The 18,569-nt window shown below is 39.8% G+C and overlaps 1 protein-coding gene across 4 annotated transcripts in view; it reads left to right on the top strand.

The window, feature by feature from the left end:
• The window catches only part of spata6 (spermatogenesis associated 6), a 115,278-nt gene that overhangs the window by 64,792 nt on the left and 31,917 nt on the right, over positions 1–18,569 (top strand). For all 4 annotated transcript variants that reach the window (XM_059647927.1, XM_059647926.1, XM_059647925.1 and 1 more), the window contains 3 exons: positions 68–176; positions 1,813–1,859; positions 10,540–10,721. In XM_059647927.1, coding sequence (XP_059503910.1) covers positions 68–176; positions 1,813–1,859; positions 10,540–10,721 — 338 coding nt within the window. The remainder of the gene's footprint in view (positions 1–67; positions 177–1,812; positions 1,860–10,539; positions 10,722–18,569) is intronic.

Below are 18,569 nucleotides of genomic sequence, written 5' to 3'. Positions count from 1 at the left end.
CAATAAAAAAATTTGAATAAATGAAACAAGTTACTTTATTTTTATCAAAGCTTTTTATATTTTTCAGGTTGATCATAAGTTGTTGCCAACTAATGATTTGTACATTGCTTCATCTTCCCTTGCTTCTAAACCCAGTTCTCAGAAGAACTCACGTCTGGGTTCATCAATTTATAATGGTAGGGGTAGATTAAATCTTTTACTTTGATACATTTATTTTAAAATTAGATAATTTTACAATTTAGTTAAGTTTAGATATGGTTGAAAGTTGAATCATGGAAACATAGAATGGTTACACCACAGAAAGATGCTATTCATTCCACTGTGACTGTGCTGGCTTTCTGTAGGGCAATTCAGCTAGCTCCACCCATCACCCTTTCCCTTCCTGTTCAGGTGCATTCTTTACTGTACCCACGAGATTTTACTTATACGTGGTGTTCACTGTTAATGTATCACAACTAAGTTGCCGGTTTGCAGTGAATTCAGGCCCTATTTATTGCAGTGACAGTTGAAGTGAACAAAATCAACCTAATGATTCTTAACAATATTAACCTCTTTGGTGCCTAGACATGTCATTTTCTTTTGTATCTGACAGCAGGAGTCAAGAGGTGGTTGACTTCTTATGCTCTACAGAAAGTCATGGCACATGTTTCATGGTTGCTTACTCCTGGAATACACTTAACATTAACTGCATTTCTGAAACCTGCTTCTCATATTGCTTTCATATAGGATTATGATGCAGAGATGATCAGTGGCTTAGCACATGTAACTGTTCTGAGAGGCAGCAGCATCAAACAACACTCAAGAAGCCTGATACAATCTAATGTAGCTATACAAATGTCTCCCATTCCTTCTAACTGAACCACTTATGCTGGCAAGGTCACAGCACTGGTTGTACTCCCCTGAAGAACTACCACTTTACCACTTTATTCATTAGAGTGGCAGATGCACTTAGTGGACTCTTGCACTACCTGGCAGATACATAACCCACTGCATCCTTGTCTCTCTGGTGCTCAGCCATTCCTTCTCTGCCTGCACAACCTTAAGCTTTGAGGTGAGCACATAGACATGTTGCATTGCAGTGGTATTAGCTACTGCTCTAAACCTTGAGGGTCAGCTGCAACTGTAGTTGTTCAAACACATGAAATATCTTGGGATTTCCACAAAGAACAGGAATGTGCACGATATGGAACTGAAGTGCCCTGAAATCTCTCTTCATTAGACTATTGACTAAATTAAAATAAATAAACTTAAGAACTAATAAGCACTCACTAACTACTCACCAATCAGCCTCTTCCCTATTTGGCTGCGTTTTATTTTATATATTGCTTAACTTAATCGCTTTACTTAACTGTTATGATCTATTTGTGTTCATTTTTAACTAATGAAAAATTAGGATGTCTTTAATGTTAACATCCCTCTATTTATTTTTAACTTTATTCCCCTTGATCTCATTAATCACTATGGGCAAATATGTATTATGTAAAAGATGATAAGTTAAAGCTTATGTATTTTATCAAATTCGATTACTTCTAGTTTTTAAGGTAATTGCCCAGAGGAAAATTGGCCATTTGACAAATCAGTAGGGGAAGAGAGTTACTGAATTTTCTAGCTGCCACCCATAAGGGATTAGCCTTCAATTGTTATTGTATTATTTTAGTTTATCTTGCAATTTGCAATTATACTGTCATTTTATAATATTATGGATAAACGTTTTGTCAGACATCACAATTAACTGATAATGAGAAGATCTATATTTCTATGGTATTATGCAATAGATCAGTCATATTGCTTTGTGTGTCTTATTCTTTGCAGATCCATCACTCCGTGGCAGCTATGGACCGAGCAGGACTTCGTTAAATGTATTTTGTTTTAAATATTGTTTCAGGTTTCTCTTGAGAATTATGAACCTCATTGGTAATAGATGTTGCATTACATTGACGTAAAAGACATACAAATCAGAATGGTGAAAATGGTGCTTCTGTTATACTGCTTCTCTTTCACCAATTCCTAAAATTATTATATTCTGTACATATTCTGATTTGACCCTTTTGTAGCAAATCAAAATGTAGTTCAATACCATTCATTGTTTTATCGTAAGAATTTCCCTGTTGTGAGTGCTCTCATAAAGCCAATATTGTCATAAAAGCCAATCATTGAATGGACATCAATGTATCAGAGATAATGGGAACTGCAGATGCTGGAGATTCCAAGATAATAAAATGTGAGGCTGGATGAACACAGCAGGCCAAGCAGCATCTCAGGAGCTCAGGTTGCAGGAACAGCAACTCATATTCCGCCTGGGAACCCTGCAGCCATATGGTATCAATGTGGACTTCACCAGTTTCAAAATCTCCCCTTCCCCTACTGCATCCCTAAACCAGCCCAGCTCATCCCCTCCCCCCACTGCACCACACAACCAGCCCAGCTCTTCCCCCCCACCCACTGCATCCCAAAACCAGTCCAACCTGTCTCTGCCTCCCTAACCGGTTCTTCCTCTCACCCATCCCTTCCTCCCACCCCAAGCCGCACCCCCAGCTACCTACTAACCTCATCCCACCTCCTTGACCTGTCCGTCTTCCCTGGACTGACCTATCCCCTCCCTACCTCCCCACCTACACTCTCTCCACCTATCTTCTTTACTCTCCATCTTCGGTCCGCCTCCCCCTCTCTCCCTATTTATTCCAGTTCCCTCCCCCCATCCCCCTCTCTGATGAAGGGTCTAGGCCCGAAACGTCAGCTTTTGTGCTCCTGAGATGCTGCTTGGCCTGCTGTGTTCATCCAGCCTCACATTTTATTATCATGGACATCAATGTAGTCAGCTTTTGTTAGAATCCTATGTTATTTGACTTGTACACCACTGGACCATATGGCTTCAGCTAATTGTGCAAACAAGATGACGCCAAACCTGTCAGCAAGTCCTTATAAACTTTGCAGGGAATTATGTGGCGTCTGCTTTCTCTAACTTGGACCAGTAAAGAAGCAGGTGACAGGTAGTGCCAACTGCTGAAAGGACACTTGAAGCTGTCAACAAAAATAACTTATATTTCTGTAGTAACTTTAATACCATAAGACATTCCAGGACACTTCGCTGCAACAGCATAAAACAAAACATGGCAATTGGCCATATAAGAAGCTATATTGACCATAAGATTGATGAGATACATTACAAGGTATGTCTCAAGGGATAAAGACACGGAAAAGATGTGTGGGAATGGAATTTCAGAGTTTAGGGTGTAGGCAACTGAAGGCATGACCACCAGTGGTACAGCAATTAAAATTGGAATGCTCAGGAAGTCAGAATTAGACAAACAGACATTTTGCAGGATTGTAAGACTGGTGGAGATTACTGAGATGGACAGAGGCAAAGCCACGAGGATGTTGAAAACAAGAATGAGGATTTTAAGTTCAAGGTGCCAGTGAGAGGTCAGTGATCACAGGGATGAAACAGGAGCAGGATTTGTTGTCGTTTAATAGAAGACGGAATGGTCTCGAGCTCAACTACTCCTGAACTTCTAACTTTATTTACCAGTAAGCTTTTCCCTAATTTTTCCCTTATTTGCATTCAAAATTTTGGATAGATGTTATATCTATGTGAACATTGACAGGAGAAAAGTGGATTTGTTTCTGTTGTCTCCCACAAACCCATCTTCACTGGTCAGTATAAAACATGGGATTCCTGCAGTTCCAGACATATAAGTTTTGGTCTTAACACAACCTCATAAATAGAATTCAAACCATTTATTCACCATGCAAGCTCTATGCCAAAACAGTGCACGAACGCTGTCCTAAGAGGTATTGGCTACTTTGATCAGATAATTTCTCATTGTATAATGCACAAACTCATGAACAGGCACAAGGCCATGACTTTTGGTCCTAAAAATGCCCAGTCTACTGATTAAGGTATTCCAAAAATTGAAACAACAGCAAAGCTTGCTTTTTCCTGCTGCTACAATGCAGTAGCAACATGAGTGGCATTCATCACTAACAGGATGTTGCCACCAAACCAAAATGACATTCTGCCTATCACTGAAATGAGCTATATGAATTTCAGTGCTGGTGTTGTGCGGGTATGTCGGCTCTATAACTGAAGACTGCCCACAACCATGCAGCGTACTGACATTACCCAATTAACTCATGGTTGCAAAATTCGAGATGCAGCATCCAACATTAGATGTGATTCTGCAATTAGAACATAGAACATAGAACAGTACAGCACAGAACAGGCCCTTCAGCCCACAATGTTGTGCCGACCATTGATCCTCATGGATGCACCCTCAAATTTCTGTGACCATATGCATGTCCAGCAGTCTCTTAAATGACCCCAATGACCTTGCTTCCACAACTGCTGCTGGCAACGCATTCCATGCTCTCACAACTCTCTGCGTAAAGAACCTGCCTCTGACATCCCCTCTATACTTTCCACCAACCAGCTTAAAACTATGACCCCTCGTGCTAGCCATTTCTGCCCTGGGAAATAGTCTCTGGCTATCGACTCTATCTATGCCTCTCATTATCTTGTATACCTCAATTAGGTCCCCTCTCCTCCTCCTTTTCTCCAATGAAAAGAGACCGAGCTCAGTCAACCTCTCTTCATAAGATAAGCCCTCCAGTCCAGGCAGCATCCTGGTAAACCTCCTCTGAACCCTCTCCAAAGCATCCACATCTTTCCTATAATAGGGCGCCCAGAACTGGACGCAGTATTCCAAGTGCGGTCTAACCAAAGTTTTATAGAGCTGCAACAAGATCTCACGACTCTTAAACTCAATCCCCCTGTTAATGAAAGCCAAAACACCATATGCTTTCTTAACAACCCTGTCCACTTGGGTGGCCATTTTAAGGGATCTATGTATCTGCACACCAAGATCCCTCTGTTCCTCCACGCTGCCAAGAATCCTATCCTTAATCCTGTACTCAGCTTTCAAATTCGACCTTCCAAAATGCATCACCTCGCATTTATCCAGGTTGAACTCCATCTGCCACCTCTCAGCCCATCTCTGCATCCTGTCAATGTCCCGCTGCAGCCTACAACAGCCCTCTACACTGTCAACGACACCTCCGACCTTTGTGTCGTCTGCAAACATTTTGTGTCGAATAACATTTACTTGGGGTGGCGCCCCCTCATAACACGCGAGAAGGTCTTAGGTATATACTTGTAATGCTAAGACATACAAGGCTATGAGCCCAGTTCTGGAAAATAGGGTTAGAATAGTTCGATGGCTGTTTTGATTGGCGCAGACTTGATGAGCCAAAAAGCCTTTTTCTACGCCATAGGCTTCTGTGTTTGTGAAAAATTATAGCTCTGCTTCAGTGATGTTAACAGTCAGATGTGGCATGAGACTTGATGACTCTGCTGCATTTCTGCTAAATTCAGTTGCAATGAAGGCTTATGCACAGCTCTTCTTTCCAACATCTCATATAGCACTACTTCAGTGTCAAAGGCGAAGGCAGATTTTGGGGTGTGCCATTACTTTTCTGAAGATGTATGTCTATTCCTGGGGTTTGCTTTTCTGTTTTCATCTCAAGTGTTTTACTTAGATCCATGGCATAGGTTGCTCATAGCTTGACATGCTGTATCGTAGTTTAGAAGATTCTTGAATTTTTATGTCCCACTTCATAAAACTCCCCATTAATTATCCACATTCCATGAAGAATAACCTACGCAGTTTTTTTTCTCCAACCACAGGTGTCATTTCCACCCACCAAAGATTGTAACTGATTATGCAAATAATTGAAGAACATAAAATTGAGTGTACCTGGTATTTCAGGTTTAGGTGTTTCTTAATATGTGTAGTGAAAACTAACTTAGAACTGTGTTATTTCTGAATATAAAAATCATCCAGTGAATGATGTTAAGTCATTGGAGGTTAGTCCCATTTGTCAATATAATTTTTTCTAGGAAAACTGGCAACTCCTGTGCCCCATTGAAATGATGGAGACTGGGGCAGAAAAGATAAAAGGTTACACTGAAGGTAAAAATAGTGCAGGGTACATGTCTCCACTCAAAAAAAATTATAAGAAACCACCAGGACTATTTGGTTTCTGTAAAATAGGTAGAATGTTACATGACAAAATGGACTATGGTGAGAAATGTGACAGAATCAGTCGAGAAGTCCAGCAAGGTCTTTCTTGATATTGGGAACAATTTGCGGCACCTTTTAGCTCAGTTCCAGACATCAAGATGAGATTCTCACTAAGCAGTAGCTAGTTGCCTCTTAAGGGGGAGCATTGTTTGTTAATTACCATATTAACCACACATCTTGGTTTAATGATATGCAGCTTCCCATCCTACCACCTGTCATGAGGAAACACGATGCGAAGAATTATCGACATGGAAGTCAGAGCAAGTATCTGGTGACTTCAGCTTGCCACTGGCTGCAAAGTGCTCCCATGTTGGTCATCATGTGATGGTATCTCAGGGCAGAGACCAAGGGCATCAGCTGAACTCATCCCTCATCCATGGATATTCGCATCCAATAATTGCTAATCCCTCAGGACCCCAGTGGCACCTCACCGGATGCTTAGGAAGCTGAAACCTACATTGCAGTTTGCACTGGCAGCTATACTTGCTGTAAGCACACTTTGCACGCAGGCAAAGGCTCCTAGCTCATGATTGGACCAGGCAATATCTCATCTGCTGGTTTCTCCCTTCATGCTCAAGCACTTAAAGCATACCTGCATACTCACAACATCCTTGCTTTGTCTTACCTGCCATGCCTACCTACCATGCCGTGCCGTTAGCATGTCGGTACTTCAGCCAGAACCAAAGCCTATCACTATTGATGTATTGACATACCTTTTTGCGCAGACACACAGACAGGCTGCTTGTTATGCTTGTTAGCAGGATCTCTCTGGTGTTGGTGGGTGGTGTCTTGCTGTATGGCACACTGAGAAATAAATCTAACACCAACAGCATGTGCCAGCTGCCTGCACACCTACCACACTGCATATTTATTCAGTAATGTCTGAAAATAGATAGCATCCTGGGAGCATCAGTCATGGGTACAGTCTAAACACAGTTCAGAGGCTTGGCAATGGTCAGGCACCCATTCACACCCATTACAGTCAGGCGATATGCCCAACTATAGTTTCAGGAATGGACAAATCTCGGTCCTGTTGGGCCATCAGAAGCAGGAGGTATGTGTATTTTCAATTGAGACAGCAGCCAGGGAACTGGTCAGATATTTGGGGCTACTTTACCTCTACTTATGGTCTGGCTACAGTGCCACATGGTTCTTTTTTGCTGCATTCTGCGTAATCGATACAGGCAACAAGGTGATTTGCTGGATGCTGAGGAACTGGGGAAAGGCAGCAGTTTTCTGAGAAACATGAGGACATTGGGAAGGAGGAAGCTGTCCTTATCTATGACAGATCTCAACAGCACTAGGCACTACAAGCCATGCAGAACCTGATTGATGGTTGACTCCAGAAGATGAGAGCTGGCTGCAGCAACAGCTGTAGACTGTAAACTAATTGTTGGCAATATTGCCAGTATTTTATTTGAATTGAGGAGCCAAACTCAATTCATTTTCTTTGTATCAGTGATAATGGGAACTGCAGATTCTGATGCTGCTGGGCCTGCTGTGTTCATCCAGCCTCTCATTTCATTATCATTTTCTTTGTGGTTGTTTTGCTGAATGTAAACAAAAGCTCATCATTGGAATTGTCCAGTTGCTTATCTCTGCGTGACATTCCCCTAATAGACAAGATGAGAGTTTATAGTGCGGACTGGGAACAGGTTATGGCTGACCTAGACAGTGCTCAGACAAGATGAAGTGAAGGACAGGCAAACTGTGTGGCCCGATAGTTAAACAGTGACATTGTGAGTGGGAGCGAGTTTCAACCATGTCGGGTATATGCCATGAACAGGATGACTTTGTGGCCGCTGTGCCTTTATATTGCCGCCTGATTTCCAATGCTTGTCTTACTGCATAGTGGCCTTTTAAAGATGGTGCATGAACCAGGAATGTAAGGCTTTTGGCATGTGTCTGGTGATTCACAGATTCTTCTGGGACTGGCAGGTGTTAGAATGGGGATTGAATCAAGTGAGAGAGTTGCCATAGATTGTTAATCAGGCAAGTTTGGTGAGACGTGGCAAGAGGCCTTCGTAGGCCTGATGTGAGCAACCCGCCATGAAGTGCCATGACTCAATGAGTCACGAGGTGAATTACTCACCATAGTACTTCTGCAAGTGCTCTTGTAACCACTGTGTTTATGTGGCAAGACCATTAAGTTTCTGGTCAATGATAATGCCAAGGATGTTGATAGTGGGTGGTTCAGTGATGGTAACAGAATTCCATGTCAAGGCTTGCACAATACAAATGCCAAACAATGATCATGTCCAATAAAAGACAATCTGCTCACTAACCTTGATGTGAAATTGTGTTACCATCACTGACTCACCCACTATCAACATTCTGGGCATTACCATGAACCAGAAACTTAATGGTTGTGCTCCTTAAACACAGTGGTTACAAGAGCACTTGTAGAAACACTGTGGTGAGTAACTCACCTTGTGACTCCCCAGAGCCTCTCCACCATCTACAAGGCAGAGGTCAGGAGTGTGATGGAATGCTCCCCATTTGCCTAGATGGGTGCAACACGAACAACAGTGACACCATCCAGACAGAGCAGTTCACCGGATTGGCACCAAATCCAAAAGCATCCACTCCCTCTACCACCACACTTAATAGCAATACTATGTTCTGTCCACAAGAAGCATTGCAGAAATTCACCAAAATTCCTTTGACAGCACCTTCCAAATCCACGACCGCTTCCATCTAGAAAGACAAGGGCAGCAAATACATGGAACACCACCAACTACAAGCTCCCCTCCAAGCCACTCACCAACCTGACTCACCATGTTGCCCTTCCTTCACTATCAATGGGTCATAATCCTGGAATTTTCTCAATAAGGGCATTGTGGGTCAACCTACAGCAGGTAAATTGCAGCAGTTCAAGAAGGCAGCTTACTATTATCTTCTCAAAGGCAATTAGGGACAGGCAACAAAGGCTGGTCAGCCAGTGATGCCTACATGCCACAAATGAATAGTAAGAAAAACTCTATGAAACTAACAGCCAAGAAAATGCAAGATTTAGGGCTTTGTGATTTTTTTGGCTAAATTGATCAAAATTGGATAAATCAATTGATCTCTGAATGTGATATAAGGAGCAGCATTAGGGGTACATTCAGTCACACATTGTTTTTCTATTGAAGGTCATGAAATAAACTAAACTGAAAAATTAGCTTTAAGTTTGTTTTTAATCAGGACATAATCTTTATCAGCAGTAATTTATTTTGCCTCAGTTAGCATATTTAAATTCATAATTCTTCTTCAGACGTCCTACAAACACAATATATTGTACTGTTCTTCTGTTCATGTTACTTCCATTTTGCTGATTTTATTTTGTCACACTTGCAAAATACTCCATTTTCAAAGTCTCAAGCTGTTCAACACAATAACGCACTTTTTAAACATTATTAACTCATAAAGATGGAGCATGCCATGTTTTGTTTCAGTTTTCATTTTTTACACTTAAATCCGACTTACTTTCAATGCTACTAAAATCAGATTTCCAGGAGATTGCTTTGTTTTCAGTTTGCTTTCCTCGATACAAAAATGCAGGTGATGAGTGAGACATAAATACAGCTAATCTTAGAAATCAGTGAATAGTCATTTCTATTATCAAGCATTAAAGAGAAGTTTCATCTGACAATGATTGGGAAAGCCCACAATTCAAGTATGAAGTTTTTCAGAGAAGCATTTGCTTCCGACTGAAAACTAAAAATGATTTGCAATTCAGCCATGACTTCAATAAACTATTCGTTTTTTATTTTAAAACTCTAATGTATTTATGATATTAAATCTCTTTCTTGGAGTATTTCCTTAGTTCAGTGGAATAAATGAAATGGTTGAAAAGAATATCAAGGAGTTAGTAATCCAATTGTTAGATTTTTTAAATTGGTAGATATTTATAACTGCACATTCTTACTTTGTGGTTTCTTGTTTCCTCAGTAGTTCTTAGTTGGTAATTTTTCATTTTTCATGAATACATAATTGAAAATAATTGGGTTGAAAGGGTAGTGCTAACATTTTCATTTATGTGCATGCATTCGATTGAAAGGAATGCACAATAGGTGCAAAACCTTTATTTATATACCAATACATTTTCCATGACAGTGCTAATGAGAGATTAAGAAATATATGATTTATGTTGGGAACGTAACAAAGGACAATCGGAAAATCATGAACTAGATTTTACCTTACCATTATTTAGACATTTTCGTCAGCTAAATCAAGTTCATAATTAGAAAGAAAAAAGCTGTATTTGGCAGTTATTAACTTAATCAGTAAGCAATTAGTTCATTCAGCAAAGCAGAGTTGTTGTTTTATGTCGTCTCTGCCAATTAAAAAGTATGGACAGACCTTAATTTTGAAGCATGGAGATACAGTTGAATTTCTTAAAGACTGGTATTTGTCAAGGACAAGGCTTCCTTTGTGTATTTCCAGTGATAATTACAGCTGTTTTATTATCTTTTAGGCCATCAAGAAACCTCATGAGAAAGATCTGCAAGATAATTCTCTTGAAGACACTGATGAGCCTATTATGTCAGAACCAGCTGGCAGACAACTCTCCCCTGCCACGACTTCAATGAACAATTCAACAACCTCAACCTTCCAGAAACAAAGCCCCGTGTTAAATCGATTATCTCTTCGAGAAAGGTATTCATTCTTTTCTTTTAAATCCATGCGCATTTAAGACCACTAATACCCTTTTTGTGTGTGTATACTTATGTCTGTTAATGCACTGTATATGTATGTAAGTACATCTTTTTACGGTTGTTGAATAATATTTATACATTCTAGTGAGTTAAGACTTAAGATCTAATCATTCCCTTTGAAATGTAGTCTAGATATTTTTATTCATTCACAAGGTATGGGCTTCACGGCCAGACCAGCATTCAATGCCTTCCCATTAATCAATCACATTGCTTTAGGTCTAGAGTCACATGTAGGCAAGACTGGGTAAGGATAACAATTTCCTTCCCTCAACGAAATTAGTGGATCAAATGGGTTTTTGTGACAATCAACAGTAGTTTCATGGTCGTCATTATACCCTTAATTCCGGGCTTTATTTAAATCGATTTCAAATTCATCCATCAGCCATGGTAAGATGGAAACCTGGAACATTACCCGGGTATCTGGATTAATTGTTTAGTGATAGTATGACTGCCATTACCTCCCCCAAAACTAGTGTCATAACACCTTATCTTTGGTAATTCCTTGAAACATGTCTTGATTTTTTTTCATTCAAAGTAAAGGAAGACCTAGCTTTTGCATTGGAGCCATGTTTTCAGCGCTGTGATTGATGTTTCAAATCCAAAATGTTGTTACGTACGGAACACTGTTACGATGCTGGTGGTGCTATTTTCAAGCTCATCATTATAGTCAATGTCACCTTTTGCACTCAGACAAATGGCACATGTTCACCAGCAGGAAGCAGTGCTTATTTAAAGTTGCTGAAGTCTGTAATGAGTGATGTGGCTTATGTTGAAGTTCCAAAGTTCTGCTCAGAACTTTTGCTCCTAGTCAATATTGCAATAGTTTCTATTCTACTTGGCCTGCCACAAGAATGGGCAATTGAGCAGAAATGCCATGGGAACTATTTACTTGACCACATGATGCCTAAATCCTGTGTGTAACCTGCAGAATGCAAGTAACAAGATCTATAGTTCCATGCAAAATGACATTAAACAAATTATAATAGTGCTTTGACAGTACATCCAATGCCTAACTACAAGAGGGAGTCCTCCATTACTCATCAGAATGTACGTTGTGATTTGTTATGGTTGTGTAAATTGTGCTGCAGACCTTGCCATTATGATGGCACAGACTTTGCCACCTAGTATATGCCAAGCTACTGAGGAAAAGGAGTAAAAAGAGAAATTGGGTGGTTTGAAGAAGATAGAAGGGGAACACAACTAACACATCTCCGAATCGGTTATACAGTTCATGATTGGCTCATCTGATTGCTATATTAGTGAACGTAACCCCAAATCTCTCTTCACCTGCAGTCTCAACTTACCTTCCCACTATTAGTATTATCGTGCTCAGTTGGCCACAGTCCTGAAATAAAAGCTATAGCGAAACAAAAGTTCCAAACCTACTTTAACAATCAAACCATCCAATATTCTACACAAACTCAAATTTTATTATTATATTCATTTACTCTTCCTCTTTTGGCCCTAATTACTTAATATTTTTGAAGACTGATGCAAAGTATTTATTCAACTCCTCTGCTATTCTTTGCTTCACCAATACTATTTTCTCAGCCTTCTTCTCACGATGCCTATGTACACTTTGGCCTTTCTCTATTTCTTATTACTTATTTAAATAAGGTCCTGTCCTACTGGAAGGGAAAGCAACTTAATGTTCTGTGGAGCCTTGCAATTCCTCAGGGCAGTGCCTCAACAGCCCTTTGAGTCTCCTGGAGTATATTTTGTTGTTTTCCTGTGAGATCTTTCATGTCATCTTCAGGGCTAAGTCAGAAATCACACGACACCAGGTTATAGTAATTGCAAGCTTTCAGACCACTGCTTCTTCATCGGGGAAGTGGAGAGAAGCACACTGGCACAAAATATATAGGCAGAGGGTTGATGGCAAGATAATTCCAGGTAATTAAGAGTGTCAACACTTAAATACAAATAGTGTGACTGAAATGTTGATAGACTGAGTAACAAGTCTTTGCAGATGATCAAAAGTATCAAATGGTGTAAGTAAAGTGTTAACTAACAGCTGAATAACAAGTGAAGGGATGATATATGAACTGATTAATTATGGCAGAGAGATCATTACAAAAAAACAAAAATAATATGATGCCAGAGACAAACCAAATGCCTGGAATAACATGATAAGTATCTAGGTTGAATAACGAGAATCTAACCAAAGTAACAAGTCATCAAAAGCTGGGATTTTTGGGATAATGGGAACTGCAGATGCTGAAGAATCCGAGATAACAAAGTGTGGAGCTGGATTAACACAGCAGGCCAAGCGGCATCTTTCCTAAGATGCTGCTTGGCCTGCTGTGTTCATCCAGCTCCACACTTTGTTATCAAAAACTGTACAAACTATTTAAGGTAGAGAGATAATAACAAGTTATCCAGGTAATGGTGTCAAAACAGAACAATAAGAACGATTTTACAAATCGAACAGTTGAGGCCGTCCTCATGAGTGCTGACTTGCAAAGATTGGTTATTCAACCTGTCAACACTCCACACTGCTTGTACTTAACTACTGACACACTTAATTACCTAGAATTGTCTTGCAATTATCTCTCTGCCTCCATATTCTGTGCCTGTGCGCTTCTCTCCACTTCACCTGATGAAGGACCAGCGCTCCGAAAACTTGTGATTTCAAATAAACCCATTGGACTATAACCTAGTATCATGTGACTTCTGAGTTTGTCCACCACAGCCCAACACTGGCGCCTCCACATCTTGAGGACTGGTATCATAAGCATGGTATCAGCAGTCTAAGCTTGTCTTGACAATAAGCTTGGCAATAATCCTCTGATCCCAGTCTGAGATTCCCTTGCAACATTCAGATGTTATTTGGTTTCTGCTTGTGATGCAGTAGACACAGAGAACTTGGCTTCCAGATGCTGTACTTTAAACACCACAGGAAAGAATGGGCACCAAGCTCTGCACTCTCCTCCATACCATGTTGGCTGTCAGCTTCCCCCATACAACTTGGCAATGACCAGACATTCTGGTAGACCAGACAGTATACCAAGCATCTCTGTACGCGTGCCTTCTCCTGCATGCAGTTCCATCAAAGCTCCACTTAGTACAATTGACCAACTGTAGCTTAGCAATAAGATCTGTTGTTCTGCTTTTGTGCCTCTTGAAACTTTGGATAACTTTTTTCTACTCTTGCTGATACTGATTTGCTAAATGAGTGATACCGGACCACTATATATTATCCCCACAACAGACCAAATAGTCCACAGAATTGTTACAACATAGAAAGAAGCTTTTCAGCCCATATTTGACAACACAAGTTGCATTCTGTACAAAAGCTGACTTAACATGAAATGCTAATGAGACCCACTCACTTGATAAGGTATTTTGCTGGCATTAAGAAGCTGTCTTAGTCTAACACATGCCTGGAGTACCGTGGTGTTCAAAATCTGACTAGCAATACTGGAGCATCCTTCAATCAGCTGGACCCGAATGTTAACTGGCAGTCATTTAGCTGCTATTTAGTAATGCTCAATTATCACTAATGTCAAGACCTTCAGTGACAGAAATTTTGAGATTATATATCAACAGCTAAAGATGAAAATTTGTGCAGCATTCTTTATGGCTGTGGAGTTAAAGCAAGTATTTAAGCTAATGGCTTGCAGTAAGAAATATATCAACATGAGAATGTAAACTCATGGGCCATGAATGTCACTTTTTAAAAATTGATTTGTGACCTGTTTCATAGCTCCTATATTGATTACAAGATCATACATTTTGAAATTGCATTTCTTTTCCAAGAAATTGTTATTGATTCAGTTCTTTTGTGGGTCACTATATTGAGGGCTTTGGCCAAATGCTCCTCAGATGGATCTAGGAATCATTTAATTGACCTGTTTTTCTAGCTTGATGCCCATTTTTCTATTGTTCACAAGCTGGTATTTATCAATAACTAATTAAAAACAGTATTATTTGTCACTTGAAGATAAATAAAAATTATTGCAAAGACCATAATGCATAACCATCCAATATTTTTACCAACTCAAAGTCTCTTGCCTCCAATGTGACCTGATCCCAACACAGAAAACTATAGATTAGAATCATTTGTTTCCTTGGACAGTTTACAAATATATAATTAAAGTTACATGCCTTTCACCCTCCTGTTTTATGATATCAACAGTTCTGCATTAATTTGTAAATATAGTCTTTGATAGTATTGCTCACAAGGTGTAAAATTTTAACATGAGTTTTATATTGGATTTTATACTTGTTTTTTGATTGAAAAGATGTCATTTGACGAAAATACATTAAACCATGGATTTTTGCAGCAAATAAATAGCCTCAGTATGTATGTGGTACCTCTTTTATGTAACATCAATACATTTATTGCCTAATTACAAAATAACTATTGTTGAATCTGTTTGGCAGAGTAAAACATGAGTATTGCTGAAAGAAAACACATTTTGTCAAAATGCCTACTCTTCTGCTCAGGACAACTTGCACAAAAAGTCAATATAAAGGGAGAGCAATGTTGATATTTATTAGAGGAGAGTGTTGATTGCTTGGCAAGTGGATTCTGATAGGTGGATGTATTGCCATGGAGAATGCAGCTGTAAATGGTGACTGACGATTAATTGCTGAACTTTGTTTAAATTTCAAGGCATTCCCTGAGAAATGAATCAGAGAATGGCAGTCACCCATTTTGTTGAATTAAAACAGGCAATGTGTGTGAGTGCTTTTTTGTCTGCAAATATAAAGACCATGTATGTATATGTAGCTTCTTGTACACATAAGTGCTCCACACCTCAGACACAACTAAAATTATGTCATCATAATTCTTGGCACATTCAATGTTATTCATCAAATTTTGTCCATTGTGAAATCATACTAAATAATGGGACTATATTGTCAGTTTTGTAAGCATGAGCTGATTGGGTATAGTTAATATCTTGTTGTGTACAGCTGGACGGATGTACTATTTGATCCAATCCTCCAGTTTACATATCTAGCATCAAACCTGCAATGAAATTCATATACCACATTACATATTTGCATGATGCCTTTTTTGCCTTGTTGGCAGCAACCTGTTAGCAGAAAACACTACTCATGTTGCAACTCCTTAGTTGGAGCATGAAACAGCTAGCTTCAACCATTGGTCAAACTTTTCAGAGATGTTACCCTTCCAGGACAATCTATGGTAGACATTGGTACTTCACAGGGCCAAAAGTAGTTGCCTTAGTTTGCCATGAATAGTATGGTGCTGTCAGGCCAAAAATAAGTTAAAAGATTGATGTCTGCCAGAATGGATGTGCCGTCTCCTGTATCCAATCTAAAAATTGTTTTCTTACTGTTAACCATACTATCTGCAAACAGAAATTACCTTGTGGTTCTGCTACTTCACCTAAGAAACACATATCCTGCAGTTTAGTATCAACCCTTTCTTGTATATTTGCAGGCTGGCAGGAAGTGTCTTCAGCCTCTTGTCTCACTGATAGAGGACTTTTGCTACTATAGCAAACCATTGTAAAATTTTCTTTTGTGATATGCATGACTCAGCATCACTGGTTTGGCACACTTTTACCAGTGACCTTTTCCTTTTCCTGCTATAATGCAAATACAGAGAAATGATGGGTCACTGTGCCATATTTCTTCCCATATGACTGGCAGCAGGCTTCCTAAATAGCCTGTTAGCTGGTTTTCTGCTGGCTGTTTTGTGCCAGACCAAATACAAATGCAGGAGGATAAAATTTCATTTAACCTTATGCTTATATAGTCTATTTACCAAGTTGTTTCACAGGGGCAAGATTCAGTTCTGAGTAGAATTAGGGCAAATGACCATAAGTGTGGTCAAAGAGGAGTTAGATTCTTCTTAAAGGAAAAAATGTGGTTAAGAAGTAGAAAGATTTGGGGATAGAAATCCGAAGGTTAGGATCTAGCTAGCCAAAGACAGCAATGAAGCAGTTAAAATTGTATATGCTGCTGAGGCCAGAATTATAAGTGCACAAACAACTTGGAGAACCAGAGGAGTTTACAGAGAGAGAAGGGCAAAGTCATAGAGGCATTCGAAAACATGGATGACTTGATTGACGACATTTTTTTGACTCATTCATTTCTTCGAGTAGTTCTGTAATGGCCCGATGTTCTACTTTTACCAAATTATCATTTATACAGTGAGAAACATTTAGCTCAAGGTCATATTTGGCACAAACTTATTTATGACGGCTTTATGATTAGTTTTACAATGAGTTTCATGGGCAAATATTATTAGATCATGCACTTTATTGGTTGGCTTTTTCTGCACTCCATTAGCACCCATTAGCTGCAAACACAGATATTACATAGAATTGTACAGCACAGGAAAAGACCCTTCGGCCCATGGTGCTGTGCTGAATATGGCCAAATGGAACTAATCCCTTCTGCCTGACATTGGTCCATATCCTTCCATTCAATGTGATCATCTAAAAGTCCCTTAAATGCCCCTATCGTTTCTGCCTCGACCACTACTCTCGGCAGTGTATTCCAGACTCCTCCCGCTCTCTGTGTAAAATACTTGCCCCTCATGTCACCTTTGAACTTTGTCTCCTGTAACCTTAAATGCATGTCCCCTAGTATTAGACCCTGTCAACCCTATTTATGCATCTCATAATTTTATAAATTTCTATCAAGTCTCCCCTCAGCCTGTGTCACTCAAGAGAAAACAACCTGAGTTTTTCTAGCCTCTCCTTATAGTTTATATGCTGTAATCCAGGCAGTATCTGGGTAAATCTCTTCTGCACCCTCTCCAAAGCCTCCACATCCTCCCTGTATGCTATGTATGTATTTGTGTTTTCCCTTTATTCTATGATTCTTTGACTCTATGAGAGTGCGGGAATACAAAATGGAATGCCGATTTGGAGCAGTGGGACCATTTGATGAACAGAAAACCGTGAAGTAGACGTACCAAGAAGTGTGCAAAGTGCTGGGGAATTATTTTACATTAAAGCCACTGATGATTAAGGAACATTTCCATTTTTATAAGTGGGTACAGCATGAAGGAGTATCCATTGCTAAATTTGTGGCTGCCTTAAAGAGGTTAGTGGAAAATTGTGAATTTGGAGGGTTCCTCCTAATCGTCTCGTGGGACCTTTTGGTTTGTGGTCTCTGAACACAGAGAGACCTGGATTTCACGGCAGCTTTTGAAATTGCTACTTTGATGGAGTTATCCGGTGGAATGCATTACCAACCGAATGCAGGAAGGAGCAGCTGCAAGGAGTCAACGTGTTGGACTCAAGAAGTCCAGTGCCACAAGTGTAAGTGAGTGGGCCATTTTGCCTAAAATTGCCAAGTACAATTTAAGCAAGTGAAGGGGTATTTGAAGGAGACAATTCAGAGGGCAGGGCGTATTGCACATACTGCCAGCTGCACCTACAGGAGAAGCAGGAACCTGAAGTTAGCTGAATTTTTTGTTAAAGATCCTGTTGGTACTGGGTGAAGCTGATCATTTCTGTGTTAGGATCATAGAGACATATGGCGTAGAAACAGACCATTCAGCCCAACCAATCCATGCTGATCCTAATCCCAGACTAAACGAGTCTCACTTGCCTGAGCTTGGCTCTTATCTCTCCAAACATTTCTTATTCATGTACTTATCCAAATTTTTTAAAATGTTGTAACTGTACCCCCATGCACTACTTCCTCTCCAAGTTTATTCACAAGCATTTCTTGTGTTTTTTTACCATAAAAGAATCAAAAAGTCCCAGCCCATCCTTATAACTCAAGACCTCGATTCCTGGCAACATCCTGACAAACCATTTATGAACCCTCTCCAACTTAGTAATATCATTCCTATTAC

This window comes from Stegostoma tigrinum, chromosome 8 (assembly GCF_030684315.1).
Source record: "Stegostoma tigrinum isolate sSteTig4 chromosome 8, sSteTig4.hap1, whole genome shotgun sequence".
In the NCBI taxonomy this organism is placed as follows: domain Eukaryota; kingdom Metazoa; phylum Chordata; class Chondrichthyes; order Orectolobiformes; family Stegostomatidae; genus Stegostoma; species Stegostoma tigrinum.
This window is presented reverse-complemented; position numbering and strand designations above follow the sequence as displayed.